Source organism: Cryptomeria japonica, chromosome 4 (genome assembly GCF_030272615.1).
Source record: "Cryptomeria japonica chromosome 4, Sugi_1.0, whole genome shotgun sequence".
NCBI lineage: Eukaryota > Viridiplantae > Streptophyta > Pinopsida > Cupressales > Cupressaceae > Cryptomeria > Cryptomeria japonica.
In genome coordinates, this window is record NC_081408.1 from 585,115,218 (window position 1) to 585,132,013 (window position 16,796).

General features: G+C 37.9%; 1 protein-coding gene across 1 annotated transcript in view; it reads right to left on the minus strand.

Annotated features, from left to right (window-relative positions):
• The window catches only part of LOC131076269 (tyrosine-protein phosphatase RLPH2), a 61,996-nt gene that overhangs the window by 35,466 nt on the left and 9,734 nt on the right, over positions 1-16,796 (minus strand). Inside the window, exons 2-3 of the mRNA XM_058013360.2 lie at positions 16,063-16,130; positions 15,704-15,880 (exon numbers count right to left, since the gene is read on the minus strand). Coding sequence (XP_057869343.2) covers positions 15,704-15,880; positions 16,063-16,130 — 245 coding nt within the window. The remainder of the gene's footprint in view (positions 1-15,703; positions 15,881-16,062; positions 16,131-16,796) is intronic.

Sequence of the window (16,796 nt, forward strand, 5' to 3'; positions counted from 1 at the left end):
TTGTCATTAAATAATTATTGCTAATCATTAAATAATTTGCAACAAGGCAAAAATAATTAAATGTGCGCACACTTGTCATTAAAATCATTCACCTTCATTAAATTTAAGCCAGCTGGGGAAAATCAATCCATATCTGGACAACACTTTGCATTTATTTCAATTAAATTCATTCACAAGCGACCCCATCAGGGCAAAGAATTTTGTCCGCATTAAACTTCATCATTCATTCCTGGGGAAATTCACACCTCATCAGGAAAATTTCCAACACTTAGTCAAATTTTGGGCCTCCTAGTGGAAAAACGTGGTCCATCAAGAGAAATGTCAGGACAGTTGGGGAAAGACACCCCTCATCAAGAATTTGAATGGGGAAAATCAGAGTCCATTGGAAATTTGTCCAAAAACTTGAGGGAAAAACATTCTCCATTAGGATAATTAATTTTTAGGCCTCAATTAAAGGTTTTCCATCGGGAATTTGATAATTTTCGCACTCAAAAACATCTGGATGTCAAATTTCATCAATATGCATCGAGACTTAGTCAAAATTATCTGAAATTGAGCAAGAGAATAGGGATTCCATCGGGGTAAAATGCAATTCTGACTTGATTTACCTACTAGGAGCAAAAAAGCAACCCCTAAAGGACCTCTTGACACTTGGGCACAAAAATATCACCGACCTAGACTCATTTAAACTCAATTACGCTCAAAATCCAGACTTAAACAAAATTAGGATCACACTAACAAACTAACATTTTATACACTTGATCCTATTCAAAACTCAAAACCCTACTAGCACTTTACGCATGATCACATCAAAACTTGAGACTAGGGCACTGAAAAGCTCAAAATTGTTGCATGACTGCCAAAACCCTAAACTAACATGACACAAAAAGAAGGAAAGAGGGTGTCCCAGTTTGCAATGGGGTGATGTGTGAAAAGGTTACAACATGACCCTGTGCAAAGATGTGTGACCATATGGATCCCATATAGTTTGTACTGAATTTGACCTTGAACAACGAACCCTCAAAAAGATTTCACCCAAAATTTGCCCAACTCGAATTTTGGCATTTCAACAAGTGTTCCTGGGGTTTTCAGCTAATCTGAGTACGATGGCTAGGTCGGATTCATCCTAAAGTTCTCGAATTTGTTGCTGGCCACCGGATCTTGCCTCGATTTTCTCACTCTTAGCAAAAAAACCTACAACTTTAATTGCTCGGATTTTGACAAAATGACAACTGATCTATAGGTTTTTGGGCGTTGCAAACGTGATCACAACCTCCATTTGAGCCCAAAGCGCACAAAAAGTTCTCTCAAGGCTGGATCCCTCAAGAATATGGACAGCAACTTAGCAAACTTGGCTTTAATACCATGTTGGATTTATGGATTAACCACACAATCCCAAAAATCATTTGCGAGCACAACACCCGTCACAAAGAAAGATCAAGCAAGGATACTTTGCTCAACAACTTGAGAATTTTGTATTGATGCACAAAAAGATTATGTTACAATGAATGAATGAATCCTATTGAAAAGGATGAATAAAACCCTAGGCTAAACCCTAAAGCAAGATTAAATTAGCTATTGCCAAGTGTCACAATCATAATGAATGAGAGAACTTAAGCTATTACTATCCTAAATTAATAAAAATAAAAGCACCTAAGTTTAACTTGAGTGCATAAAGTACTTAAAGGACTTAATTAATTAAATACTTAGATAATGTCCTAATTACTTGTTGTGACGTATTCCCACATCACCCCATTGCAAATGGGGACCCCTACTTTTTGTTTGCTAGGGTTAGTTTAGTTTGCTCGATTGCCTAGTCTTGGCTATTAGTCTTTGCAGTGAAAGTTGCCAGAGAGATCATTAGGATAGCAGGCTCTGCTTAAGTTGAAGTGGGTCAGTAAGTGGTCTAGGTCAAGGTCTTTGTGAAAGCCTTTTCTAGGTTAGGCTTTGCTCTTGTTCCTAGGTGATGTCTTGTTTGAGTTTGAGAAAGTCAATGAAGCTTTGTGAGTGAATATCATCTTCGAGGGTTTGAGATTGGTCCAATTGATGAATGGTGAGGTTCTAGGCACTGATTGATGTAAAATTGACCTATTTTGGCCCTTTGAAATGCCTAATGACCAAGCCTAGACTTTGAAATTTGGAAAAGGGTTTAAAATTTGAACATTTTTGCAAATTTCACCCCTAACTCTTCCAAAGGGTCCAGAGTGAAATCCTTAGAAAGACCTAATTTGTCATCAAAAGCATTGAATTGACATCACCTTGAGGACAAACGGACTTGATTAAGACGAAGAAAGGATCTAAAAACCAAGTCGGAGAGCAAAGTTGAAGGGAAAATGAGAAAATTGAGCCAAAAACCTCAATTTCGAGCGAATTTCCTTGTATCTCTCAACCTGGTCCTAATTTGCATAGAAAACTTTGTCCTTATGGCATGATCAAGAAAGAATTGATGTATTCAACAAAGCAAAGTGATGAAAAGGTCAAGAAATTAAGCATAATTGCAAATTTCGCTCTTGACCCTTCCAAAGGGTCCAGAGCAAAATTCATCCAAGCTCCCGACCCTCTCAAAGGGTCCAGAGCGAAATTTCTTAAAACACCTATTTTCTCCTTGTTTGAGGTCAAAATCTTAGTTCCTAAGGCATGGTTGAGAGGAGGTGGATATATTCTTGCCCTAAGAAGTGAATTGAAATGGAGGAAATGATGGATTTAAGCCTAAAAGACAAAATTCGCTCCTGACCCTTCCAAAGGGTCCAGAGCGAATTTTCCTAAGACCCTCCCTTTTGCTTAAAAAATGGACTAATTTCATGCCTTGGGAAATCAACTAGGACGTTATCATGCTTTGGAAACAATTGAAGTAAAGAAAATGATGAGAAAGTGAAGGAAAATTAAGCAAAATAGCTAATTCGCTCCTGACCCTTCCAAAGGGTCCAGAGCGAAATCCCTTATAGGTCCTGTCCTTGGCCAAGGTTTAAAGCGAAATCTCTTAAAACACTATCTTGCTCCTTGTTTGAAGCCTAGATTTTGTCCCTATGGCATAAGATTGATGTATTCTTGCCTTGAAAGGAGATTTGAGGCAAAGAAATTGTGAAAATTGAGCTAAAATGCTAATTTCGCTCCTAACCCTTCCAAAGGGTCCAGAGCGAAATTCCTAGGAGGTCTAATGTTTTGACTAGGTCTTTGAGCAGAACCCATTCTTAAACAATTTTGGAGGCAAATGATTTGATCTTGGTCCAATTTCGCTCCTGACCCTCCCTTTTGCTTAAAAAATGGACTAATTTCATGCCTTGGGACCTCAACTAGGACGTTATCATGCTTTGGAAACAACTGAAGTAAAGAAAATGATGAGAAAGTGAAAGAAAATTGAGCAAAATAGCTAATTCGCTCCTGACCCTTCCAAAGGATCCAAAGCGAAATCCCTTATAGGTCCTGTCCTTGGCCAAGGTCTAAAGTGAAATCTCTTAAAACACTATTTTGCTCCTTGTTTGAAGCCTAGATTTTGTCCCCATGGCGTAAGATTGATGTATTCTTGCCTTGAAAGGAGATTTGAGGCAAAGAAATTGTGAAAATTGAGCTAAAATGCTAATTTCGCTCCTGACCCTTCCAAAGGGTCCAGAGCGAAATTCCTAGGAGGTCTAATGTTTTGACTAGGTCTTTGAGCAGAACCCATTCTTAAACAATTTTGGAGGCAAATGATTTGATCTTGGTCTAATTGAGCAACTTTGTCCAATTTCGCTCCTGACCCTTCCAAAGGGTCCAGAGCGAATTTCACTATAGGGCTTGTCCCTGGAGAGGATCCTAAGCGAATTTCATTCTAAAGCCTTCTTGTTGATGATTTAAGGTGAAAAATATTATGTTAGAACAAATATATCATGTATACTTAATCATCCTTTGTTTGTTTTGTAGATTAATAAAATTAGGATGGAGGAAGATCAGGCCAGGACAAGGGCGACCTATTCCAGCTCCATCATCATTAAGGACGCCTCAAATGCATGGAGGACTCAAAGTGCTTCAAAGTTGGAAGACATCAAGTGTTCAAAGAGTTGCACATAATAGACCGGGCTTTCCTCAAGGACCTCATTTTGCCACATGGAGAAACCACAAAATATCAGAAGAAAGAGCTCACAAACACTTCAAGGCGAGGTGAGCTACCAGAGGAGGAGTGACTTGATTGTGAAGAGGCCTCATCAAACACAGGGGAGTCAGGGAGAGGTACATCATCCATCGCGTACATCAAGGACGAAGGAGGATCAACCGAGGTCAGTGCAAAGGTACATTGAAGAGGCAAATAGTTAATCAAAGTTAGCTTCTCAGCATCACCAAATTGAGTATCAAAAGAGATATGAGCAAGTATCAAACAAGGTGGCATCCCAGTCACTATTCCTCCAGTCAGATAGCTCCACCTCAGCATGTCCAGATTCAATGTACCTAACTCACCAGTGATGGCACAAACTTCGAGGCACCTACCCCTAACATCTATTGGTCCACACTCATGGAATGTAATTTTCTTATTGGCTAAAGGAGTTTGTTGTAACAAACCCTAATTAGGGTTTCTATCTTGTAATCCTAGCCATTCATTCTCAACCAATTTGAGTTGTTGAATTGTAAAGGGCTCTCTATATAAGGCTCTAGCTCTTCATTTGTAAAGGTTAATAGTCAGAGATTAGTTAATAGTTAGGAGCTAAGAGTTAGTAGCTAGAATAGTGAATAGAATAGCAATTAGAGTAGATTAGGAAGATAAGGCAAGGAATTGTTGCCTTGATTGTAAATGAACTCCATTTTCATTGAAGATATGGTGAAATATGTCGTTTCTTTGCAATATGCATGGTTTCTCGTTGAATCTTCATTTTAGATGATGGTTAATTAGATTGAATGAAGGAAGTTATTGAATGCACTCGCATGGAATCCGCCTAGTCCAAACCACTAGCCTCTTGCTGACTGTAGTGTGCCCTGCGTGGTCAACTGGCATTGAATGAGCTTAATCTCAAGTCATTACACGTCTACTGGTCATGCATTAACTTGAATGATGATCAGTGATGATTTGAACATCTTCAAAACTACCCTAGAAGATCGCACTAAGCTGGTGTTGAATTGTTCAGTTTGATGGTAAGACCTAGCCCAGTAGGACTCCACCTAGTCGTTCATACATCTTCTTGCATTCTAGGTTTTAGATTAGATTCTCCAAACCCTGTATCTTTTGCCATTTCTTTATCTTCTAGCTAGTAGATATGATTCAAGTTCCAGCAAATTAAACGCTCATGCAGTCGAACATAAGTCCCCTTGTGATTCCAGCATAATCACATCAGACCAAATTGAGCCTATCCACATGTAGAGAACCTACATACCAGAACCTTGGAGTTGCCTCGATTGATCCTTAGGCGAAACCTTCAGCATTCGGGGAAACTTTGTTTAAGAGAGGATAAGATACCTTGGTATTTTATTCTGTGTTCGCATGTGCATAAAAAACACATCAACATTACTCCAACAATACGAACCAAAATGCTTGAATCATGAAGCAAAGATCAAATATCCTTGAAGCCCTCATCTGCTGATGCATTGAAGGACAGCATATTGAAAATTCATCTTCACACTGCTCATTGTCATCTCCAGTTTAATGTTGAAGTCTGCTGATATAGAAGCATTTGTCCTGAATATACCAGTACCTAGTAGCTCCTCTAGACCCAACACAATGTTAGCAAGTTGAGAGCATGCACATTTGACAATAGAATATTTTCTTCAGCCACAAGTTTGATACATGTCCTTCACACAAAGAATCCCTTGAAGACCAGAATCTAGGTTCCACCATGAAATAGAAGCCCAAGCATTACCAAAGCCCTCAATCAGCAATCTACAATAAAACATCCAACAACGCACCAAACAGCCAATAGAGTAACTCAGATGGGCTGCACCCTCCTTAAAAAATCTTAATCTACTCATTATGGGAGGCTTCACCACCACCCTTCACACAAAAACTATTGTGCACACCTCTCCCATTAAAAACAATCAGTAATACACACAAACCAATAGCCATCCGAGTTACATTGGAGGATATTAACTTGTAGACATAAAAGGATATCCATACTCTATGGTTGATATAATGATTTTTTTACTCCCTTGTTTGCTAGGATATTGATTGTAGAGTTTTGTTCCCTATAACAATGAAGAAATAAACAACCTTGAATTCACTAAGCTACATGCTTGCCTCTTTGAGATATGACTTCATCCTCCAGTTTAGACTATCACCTTTCTTTATTGCAGATATTACAACTAACAAATCACAATATCCTTCCTTGCAAGCCAAAAGAAGAATAACAATTAACACCTCCCATCCTAATTCATTGTTAGGATATAGTGCTAATCAACTGGGAATCACCATACAAGAACTATCCTTTGTCATCGCATAATATGTATTCTGCTCCCACTATTCCAGGATTTCCCCCTAGAAACGACATCAAAGTTTTGCTTGTCACCTACCTTGGAGCCAACAAAATTTATTTCATTTCTAGTTTCTTATTATCTCTTAACCCATTAATGGGTATTTTGGATTTTCAAAGCATCCTTCCTCCGATAAACATTGACCTTTGCAAAGTGCTTTAATGGCACTTGTGAAGAATTTTGTTCCACAATAATTTGAATGATATAATATGTCTACCCTTCTAGTCAAATGATATAATATGTCTACCCTTCTAGGGGGACTAGAAGGGAAGAGTTTGAGAAAAGTATAAAGTACATAAAAATGAGATACATGCACACTCAGATGGCCTTCTTGTGGAATTTTATAGGATGTCGCATGTACTTGGGATACGTTATCTCTAAATATGACAGAAATCTATCAAAAGATGAATCAAGGGTGCACTAATGAATGAAGGCCTCATTACCATCCCTAAAAGTTTCAAAACGAAAATGATAGAAGATGCTCTTGAATGTTTCCTACCAAATTCCAACAAAGCCCCTTGCTAGTAGAATTATGTTGCTTGTTGGACGAATATTCTGAATGTATTAGACTGCATTTATAAAAGGTAGACTTAATCTTGACTATCCAATCACTCCTAAGTTCTTGAATGGTTAAGTGAATCTAGTCAAAAGGCTTTCTTTCTCAAGACAGATTTTTTTAATCTTATGAGAAGATTGAATGGCACTCCATCCTGATCATCCATTCACAGCTCTATGGCAGCCCTCTTTTCCGTACAGGCTGGTAGATTTAGTGTGATTAGAAACCTTTCCTAATCCATTCATCTACATAGATTCAAATCAAAGGAATTTCTTTACCAAGAAGTAATCAATTGCTTTAAGTGCTCATTGTTGACCATCCAACCTCAAGCCATTAGCTTCCTCAGCATTTAGTGGATAGCATAATTCTTTGGACGAATTTAATGAAAGTATCAGCATGGTTGAGTTAAAAATGAGGTTATGCTGCTTGAACAAGATCGTCTTGCTTGACTCAACCCAGTGTGGAAACATATGTAATATTATTCACCGTTTGGTTATCTCCTTTGGTATCCAGCTTTCCATTGCCAATCAAGAGCAATGAATAATGGCCAAATTTACAGAAAATATTGTAAACTTGGAGTAGCCTGCATCAACCAGGGGAAGAGTTAAAAATCGTTGATAGAATTTCAATGACAAAACAGATCTTCCAATTCTCTTTCTTTTTCTCCTCTTAGACACCTTAGTTCTCAAAAGCATTCTCACTAGAGGTGAGATGAATTCCTTAGTATCTTGGGACTTCTGCACGCTTCTAAGGGATCAATGAGAATTGGGAATCCCTCAAATTCTTTACCAAGAAGCAATCAATTGCTTTAAGTGCACAGTGTTGAGCATCCAACCACAAGCCATGAGCTTCCTCAACATTTAGTGGAAAGCATAATTCTTTGATTGCACAATTTTGCCCAAGCTGTCGGCATAGTTGAGGAAAAAGGTGAGATTTTGCTGATTGAACAACATCCTCTTGCTTGATTCAACCAAATATAGAAATAAATCCAAGTAAAATTATTTGCTATTCGGTTATCTCCTTTAGTATCCAGCTCTCTATTGCAAATTAAGAGCAATGAATAATGGCTAAATTTGCAGAAGACATTGCAGACTTGGAGTAGCCTGCATCAACCTTTCAGAAAGTTACAAATCATTGATAGAATTTCAGCAATAGAACAGATCTTTTAATCCTCTTTCCTTTTTGCCTCTGAGGCAACTGAAGTTCTCAAATAATTCACTAGAGGTGAGAGAAATTCCTTCAGTATCTTGGGACTTCTGCACTCTTCAAAGGGATCAATAGGAACTGGGAATCCCTCGTATCAGAGCATAGGGAGTAGTCCTTGTAAATAAACAGAGATGTGAAAAGAGATGCTCCCTGAGAGGTCTCCTTGTGCAGCTCTGAAGATCTCAATCCTAGATACGATCATTACTATCATTTGAGAATCCATTTCCATCTACTGTATGACTGTTTAGCCTACTCAAAATTTCCTCATTATCCCTGAAAACGAGATAGAATTGGAAAAATATTCCCAACATTAATAGCTTACGTAGTTGATAGGGCCATCATCAATCAATAATTTTCCATATGGTGCGGTATTTTCTGTCACTACATGTGCCCTTATGACTATGTCCCTGACCATGCTCTCACACACAGCCTATTGAGGATTTTTTTCCATCAAAAACATAACGAAGGCGAATTAAAGACTCAATGGATTGTTAAATACAATTATACAAACAAGTATTAATAAGAGAACATAAGCAAATAAAAAAATATAAGACTAGTAAAGCAACCTAAAGAAGAACGAAAAAAGAAAACACTTACCTCTAGAATTAATTTTGTTGGAAGTCAAAAGCCTTGCTCATCAATGTTACAATCTAAAACATCAACTTTGGCATTGGTCCTCGAGCATGAAGATTGGTACTGCTCCTCACTACCAAACATGTGTTTCAAAGCAGCGTTTGATTGAAACAGAGATTGTAAATATTTTGATATTGATTGCACAGTTGGTTTCACCAGTATAAGCCACCTGCTCTGCATTGTTTGCTCATTAAGTCATCAAGCCAAGAAAGTTTGCTGCAAGCTTTCAATGTAAAGTCAAGGCATTTGAGTGAAACAAGTTTGGAAAAGGGTTGGGCATTCTAGAAGTAGACTACTTGTAGGCTGTAGCAACACAATTCGTTGCATCGTATGTAATGAATTGCACCACAATCGCCTCACCCATCTCTGCCACAATTTCCTTTAAAATATCAATCAAAAAAAGAATTCTTTGCCCACCCTAAAAGCATCAATAGATTTCAGAAAAATATCCCACCTTAGGAAAATATATGAAAAATCAATAATATATTGTCTTTCTTATTTATACAACCATCAAACATACTGGTTGATGCAGGAGCATCTAAGGGTGTAGGGCAATCTCGCATCATCTAAAAATGTTGTTATTTTAAATTTTAGTTAAGGTTAGGCAAATACAAATAATGCAAGCATCTATAGGTCTCCATGTACCTAGGAAAGTGACCTTGCATGGGGGTTGAAAATATTTAATATTTGTGGCCTATGTGTAAAGGCAATTATAATTTTCAAGAAGGGACACCTTTTCTATCATTTAAAATGCTAAAATCATAAAAATACCCTTCTTGATGCGGGAGCAAGGAAGGGGGAGAGTCATGCACTCATATTTATTGAATGGTTACATAAAAAAAGGGAAAAGACACCTTTCTAGGCACCCACTTTGGAAAATTGAAAAGACACCTTTTAGGAGCCCTCTTGGGAAAGTTGAAGAGTCATCTATTGGCTATGTGTTGCATTTATTAATTGGCATGTGTTGTTCATCAAGAGGGGGAGTGGGATTTACAAGAGGCACAAGAATGCTATAAAAGAGAATCTTGGGCTAGTGTTTAAGCATCCAGAGTTGACTGGATCATTGAAAGTTGATCCAAGGTTGAGTGGATCATCTAGAGTGATGTAAATCATTCAAAGTGAAGTGATAATTTGAAGTTGAGAAGCTCCTTCATTTGAGAGTGAAGTGATTATTTAAAGTTGAGAAGAATTCTCCTTCATTTGAGAGTCGAGTTGTAGTTTTTCTTGCAGGATTGGGAATGCCCATGAGGCTAAGCACTGTAATCTCTAAGGGCATGTTCCCATGTGGCTGCTTAGTTTATTTTGGCTAGCAGCCGTTGCTCAATATTTTTAGGAATTATTTGTGGAGCAACTGGCCCCATGAATATTTATCTTTTTTGCTTATTTTTCAACAAAACATTTTAATTTTGTATTAATAGTATTAATAATAATTTGGGCACTTAAAATTTGAAAAAAAAAATAGAAATAAAATCTTAAAAAAAGAGGGTAAGCAAATTGTGGAGCCATGTGGCATTTTTGTTAATATGCAGTCGCTGCTTATTTCCAGCCCCCTTTTCTTCCACAGCTTATTTCTAATTCCTAAACAATAGCTGCTCCACCAAAATAGGGAAAGATTCTAAATTATCCTTTTTTTCACAATTTTAAAGTTGCATGGGAACACTTAACTGCTTAAATTTAAGCAGAAAATAGAGTTTAGCAGCCGCAAGGGAACATAAGGTAAATATTTGTGTTTCTTTGTATTGAAGTAATAGAAAATCAGTTATTTCTATTCTTGCAATTTCTGTGCAATTTTATTTGTTATGCCATGCATTAATCTTGGGTGGAGTAACCCTCATATGGTGTAAATGAGCATGTGTTTTGGGTGTGTTAGGGGAGTCCCCTACATCACTTGTTCCCCTCTTCTTCCTCCATATTCCATGCTACTCTCCAGTAATGGACCTCAGATTAACTACTTATTCAAAATTGAGCCTTTTTTTACTTCACTATTAGGGACTTTGAACCCCATTCCAATAATGCCAATCACATTGACTAAATCCTTAACTATTTCTTGTTGCTTTTTGTCTTTATTTAAACCTACACCATCAATGGATGGTTGGGAACTTGAATAAATATGTGGTACAAGGCATGAATCTAATCCTAGTCCATGAACCATATGAACTATAGGGTCAACACTGGTGCTTGAATGTGAAGGGAATGGAGGAAGATTAGAAATACTTGTTTGTCATGTGGCCCCATCTCTTCTCTTTCCTTCTTACTAACTTCATTTTCCTTAAAGCTCTATAATTGAGCTCGCACCTCTCACAATTTTAGGTTAGGCTTATGTATAAAAAGAAACAACTAAGTCAAGTATATGAGCAAGGTACAATTTTAGGTAAGTAAAGTCTCATCTACTAAGTTTGGTTTTGCAATAATTTGAGACAATCTCCCCTTTACACTGACAAGGGATGTCATCTTCCAGCTTGGATCAATCTTTGTGGGATGACAATTTGCAGGTAGGTTACAAATAAAGCGGGAAAAATACCAGGATTTGAAAGTATTTTAGAGAGTCGAAAAAGAATTGTACAAAAAACTTAAAATGAAATATAAGGGAAGAAAAAACTTTATATTCAAAATTTCTAGATTACAATGCCCAAGGAAAAAGATCTTATTATCCTTTTGCATTTTTCCTGTTTCTTCCCCTTGTTCCAGGAGTTCAGTTGTTGGAAAAAGAAGAGAACGAGGTAAATGAAATGATGGAGGGATAAGTTAGAACAGAGGTAGACAAATGAAAAAGAGGAAAAGAAATAGTAAGTGTAGGTGTAACATACCTCTTAAAAATCATTGTGACTGCTGCATATTGAATTCCCTCCAAAAAGGTTAGAGACCCATCCAAATAAGTTGCTGCGGCTGTTTTCACTTTTTGCCAAATCCCTTCAAGGTCCAAGGAAGTCAATTTTACTGCTTGATACTTGCTACTGTGAGTGAGGGAGAGTCCGCTGTCTTTTGTTTTGGGTGTTTGTGTTTGCTTTTAGGAATTTTTCTTTTCTAAAGAGTTTTGTGTTTATAGTGCAGGGGATAGAATTCAAATTAGGGCTTGCAGGTAGTATTCAGGAAATCGACAAGTCTGTCAGAAAACTCTGCATGTCAAGCAAATTGAGCCGGCGGGCCTCATTTCAGATTGCTTGGAATAAAAGCCAAGGAACTTGATGAGTCTTTGGCAAGTCTCATAACAATGGTTTGGACAAACAATGTTCTTTGATTAAATATGAGGTCAGGCCTAAACCAACCTCAACGCAGAATGTTCCCATTTGCACTCTCCTTGCAAGTGTATCTCATACTTTGCTCAGCCCAGAAACACAGTTTAACAGCTTCCTTTAAAGAATAATTTTCAAACTAAACCAGTAATCAATTTAATACAAAAGTAATTTGCAGAATAAGATTCTCAGGGATCATATTATAAGCATTAAAGTAACATTGATGCAGGATTAATACAGTGATTATGAGCTCAAACATAAGATAAATCAATTAAAATATTATGTACTGTCCCAGTTTTGAAATAGGATTTAATAATAAATATTAAATAATAAAATATATATATATATATATATAATACAATTAAAATTTAATTAAGTTTAATGAATGGTCAAGAGGCATGAAATGAAGAGTAGTGACTCCCTCAAACATGAGATATAAAAGGGAGATCATTTCATTTGAGGAGGGCATCCATAGATCATCAAGTAAAGAATAAATAAATAACAAATTAGAAAGGAATAAAGAATTGAGCATATGAATCAAGGAAGGATTAATAGAAAGGAGTAGGAAGAAAATAAAGAAGAAACTATTTCAAAGGGCACAAATTATGAAAGGTTGTACTCTTTCAAAGAGTGATAATTGTGAAAGGTTGTCTCTTGCAAAGGGCAGACGTGATGAAGAGGAGTGACTTCTCCTGCACACTGGAAGATATAAAGGGAAGAAGGTTTTATTTGAGGTGGACATCCGAGGGCGATCAATTTGAAAAATAATCCAAAAGGCAGCAATGAAGGGTGGTGACTCAATTCTTATGAAAGGTGGTGACTCTTTCACCAATGAAGTTTTTAGGAGAAATCATTCCAAGCATTCAAGAGGACACTCATCAATCATCACTCACCAATAAATCAAATCAGCACTCATTCAATCATCACTCATGAATCCATCAAAGCAATCATCAATTATCAAATCAAGCAAACAATCAATCAGCAAATCATCGTCATAAATTATCAATTCACTCAATCATCAAACCAGCAAGCAGCAAAGATTAATCAATTCTTCTATCAACTCAAACAGTCTAATATCTATCATTCAAACACCAACTATTCAAGCCTCAACCATTCTAGCATCAGCTCATTCAACAGAAGCTCAGATCATTTATAAGAAGAATCAATGGGATTGTTCACTGAATCAACAAAGTCTGAAATATAACCAGCAATATATATACATATATAATTCTAGCAAGTTGCTCAAGAATCATTAAATAAGATGGTTCATGAATTTGATGGTAAATCCATCAAGAGATATTTTGTTAGCAATAGTATAACAATCAATTTAGAATTTATGGAAGTGTCATAAGCAATCAATTTAGAATTTATGGAAGTGTCTTTCAAATAGCAGTGTTCCACGGGCGTTGGGGATGGGGGGACGGGGGGATGCGTTTGCGGGACGGGGGGACCAAGGGCCTAAGTTTAGGGACGGCGGGGGGACGGCGGCAGGCGGCTGGCGGGGTGGTGGTGCTGATATAGTTATACATATACATATAGTACTTGAAAAACTAGTTTTGAAAAGATGTATGACAGTATTACAGTGTAAGAATTACATTTCAAATGAGACTATAGGAAATTTGAAATACTAAATCTAAATACCAAGATTTCTAAGTTGTGTTGTTATGTGGAGCCCAATCAGACTCGGAGGTTAGATTTTCCCTACTTCTATCGGCGCGGTTTCCCCCTATATTTTTCAACGGGGGTTTGGGGGCAGCGCCCCCAAGTTGGGGTCAAGGGGCAGCGCCCCTTGCGCGTTCCCTATTGCGATACAAGGCGGGGTCGAGGGGCAGCGCCCCACGAGGCCAAAAATACTTTTATTATTTTCTAAAGGCGTCGGGTGTTATTTTTCTATCGGCCCACGTCCAATTAGAGTTACCCCTTAACCCTCAAAAAACTTAAAAAGTCACTTTTTTTTTAAATTTTAATTTTAAACATTGCATATACGAGGGGCGACAGGAGACGTCTGGGCGTCTCCCCGTCCTTGGAGAGACGTCTGCACGTTTCTCGAAGGATGTGGAGACGCCCAAACGTCTCCCAAGGAGACGTGGAGGCGTCTCCATGTCTCTCTGGGAGACGCCCAGACGTCTCCACGTCTCCCTGGGAGACGCGGGGACGTCTCTGCGTCCCGACGGCGCTTGGGTGGCGGTGGCGGGACGGCGGGGGACGTCACGTCCCCGTCCCCCTGTCCCCAAGACGTTTCTGACGGGGGGACGCGCCCAAAAAGGGGGGGGACGCGTCCCCGTGGAATGCTGACAAATAGAAAGGATGGCCCCCTTTCCAAGTCCACGAGAGATGAGAGGATGGCCCCCTCTCATACTCTTATCAAGTTGGCCATGGAAGGATGGCCCACCTTCCATGCTCTTGAGCTTGATCAAGGAGGATGGCCCCCCTCCAAGGTGGACTGGAAGTTGTAAGTATGCCCCCCCTTACATGCTCTTGGTAATATTCAAGATGACCCACGTTAATATTGCTATTTGCAAGTATTTCTAAGAAATTCACTATGTGATTGGCTATGAGGAATACGCCATAATCCGAATAATAACGATATTATGATGTATTGATTTGAATACTAATGATGCTTGGATATATATTGATTAGGTATTATTGTAACTTCTTGATACTTAATATTTCTAATATCAGTTTTTAGTGATTACTACTGTTTGCAGGCCTAAAAACAGGAATATCCGAAGAAGGGGCATTACATATTAAGTCATTATGAGCTCATTCAGAAGACATCCCCTCAGTGGCTCTCCACAATCTATCAGTAGGGAACAACCACCTTCTCTCAAACCTTTGATTGAGCTCCTTGGTTGACACTTCATTATAACCAGACAATAACACAAACCACAATCTCTCGAGTATCAGAGGCAACAACACACTGTTAAGCTTCCAAAATCCATGATTATTGCAAATAGAATTCGAGAATGAAATGTGATGGAGATTTGAGAGAATCCAAGATTGCTAAATGTTATGTACAATTTAAAAAAATCAGATGCCCAGCAGTAACAAACAGGAGGAAGGTACCTTTGCTATTTCAAATCAGTTTTTAAAAAAATCATGTAGCTCATAAGATAAGTAAAATAGTAAAATGTGCTAAAAATAGGAAGTAAAGTCCTTTTTAACTAAACCCATGCAGTAAGGAAGGTTGCCTTCAAGACAAGTAGTAAACATACCATCACCCACTCATCATCCCACAATCCCCTTCAATTAGTTTCATTTTTTTTATTCCTCAGCCATCACAATTACATTGAAACTGTTATCATTACAAACCTTCTAGGCCGATCATACCAGAGCCTCGACAATAAAGATTCATTAATGCTCATACAATCTTGTGTGAATATTGCCTTGAACAATTTCTATTTCATTTGCATTACATACATATTTGAATCTTCTCAAAAATTGGAAATTGGGGCACTAAACGAGCATTGATTCTTCTAATGTAATACTAGAATCATCTTCTTCTGCACATAAGAATCAAGACCATATAGATCCTTTGCCACTTACTTCCAGTCCCCACAAATAACATGTTTCATTTTTACCAGAGTTATGAAATTTTTTAGTTTGCAGACAATAAGATAAAAACATGCAATAAAAAAGATCTTACCAATGGAATGTCCCATACATTCTTTCTCCCACTAAGAGCCTCAATTCTTGGAAATGTAGCATCCCTGTTATATAAGACATTCATTTGTTCCTCCACACTATTTGTTTTTTCAAGACCTGCATGCACAGCAACTAACTTGGTGCAACCAATTTCTGGATCTCCAGTTTCAACTTCTTCCTGTGTTTGTCAATGCAATGAAATATATTGCCTTTTAAGAACATCCAGTCAACTCTAGCTAGTATATATCATGTCATCTACCCTAGAAAGTACAGATTTTAAATATATAAAATACTTTACCATCAAATAGTGAAGCATTAATCTATAATCATCACATTTAAACTCTGTAGTTAACAAAATACCTCTTCATGTACCCACACAAGATCGTGCAAAAATTTCTTGTGGTTCTCTGGAACAACATTTATCAGATCTGCAAGAAGTGTAAACATTCAAGAATCACCCCACAAACCATTAATGCACATTAAATCATGCCATATCCATTTTACACAAATTATCTGTCACATATAGTTTTTCATTTTATTTCATACTGCTAATAATAAATTATTTTTGTGATGATTTATCAGATTTCAACAGCATAGTTTTTAGATCAATAAGTGTCTGCATTAGCATTTATCAAAAATAATATTACATATATTCACAAAAAAAAATGGATAGATATGAAATCACACCCCTAGAGTCAATACAGGGCTAACGCCCAGATCAGAAAACATATAAAAACTAGCTGTTAGGTGTAAACAGCAGTGGCAAAGGGGAGAGGGGGAGGATCCCAGTCATCCAGATTGTCCCATACATCAGCGGGGTCTACAATGCCTACAGGAGGGTCCTAGCCCTCACCATCTTTATTATCGCATGCTAGAGAAATAGCCAAAGCCAACCAAGGAAACTTATTGGAGTAAAACCAGCTAGAAGCTCCACAAGAAGGCCACCAAGGAGCTCCACCCATGTGAGGTGAAGAGGCAGAGGGATGCCAAACAGGTCGTGACGCACTCCGGTGATCACAATCTCCTCTACCACCCAAGGGAGAAGCATGCGGTCGACCAACACAATTACCATGAGTAGAAAAGCTTTGACATCA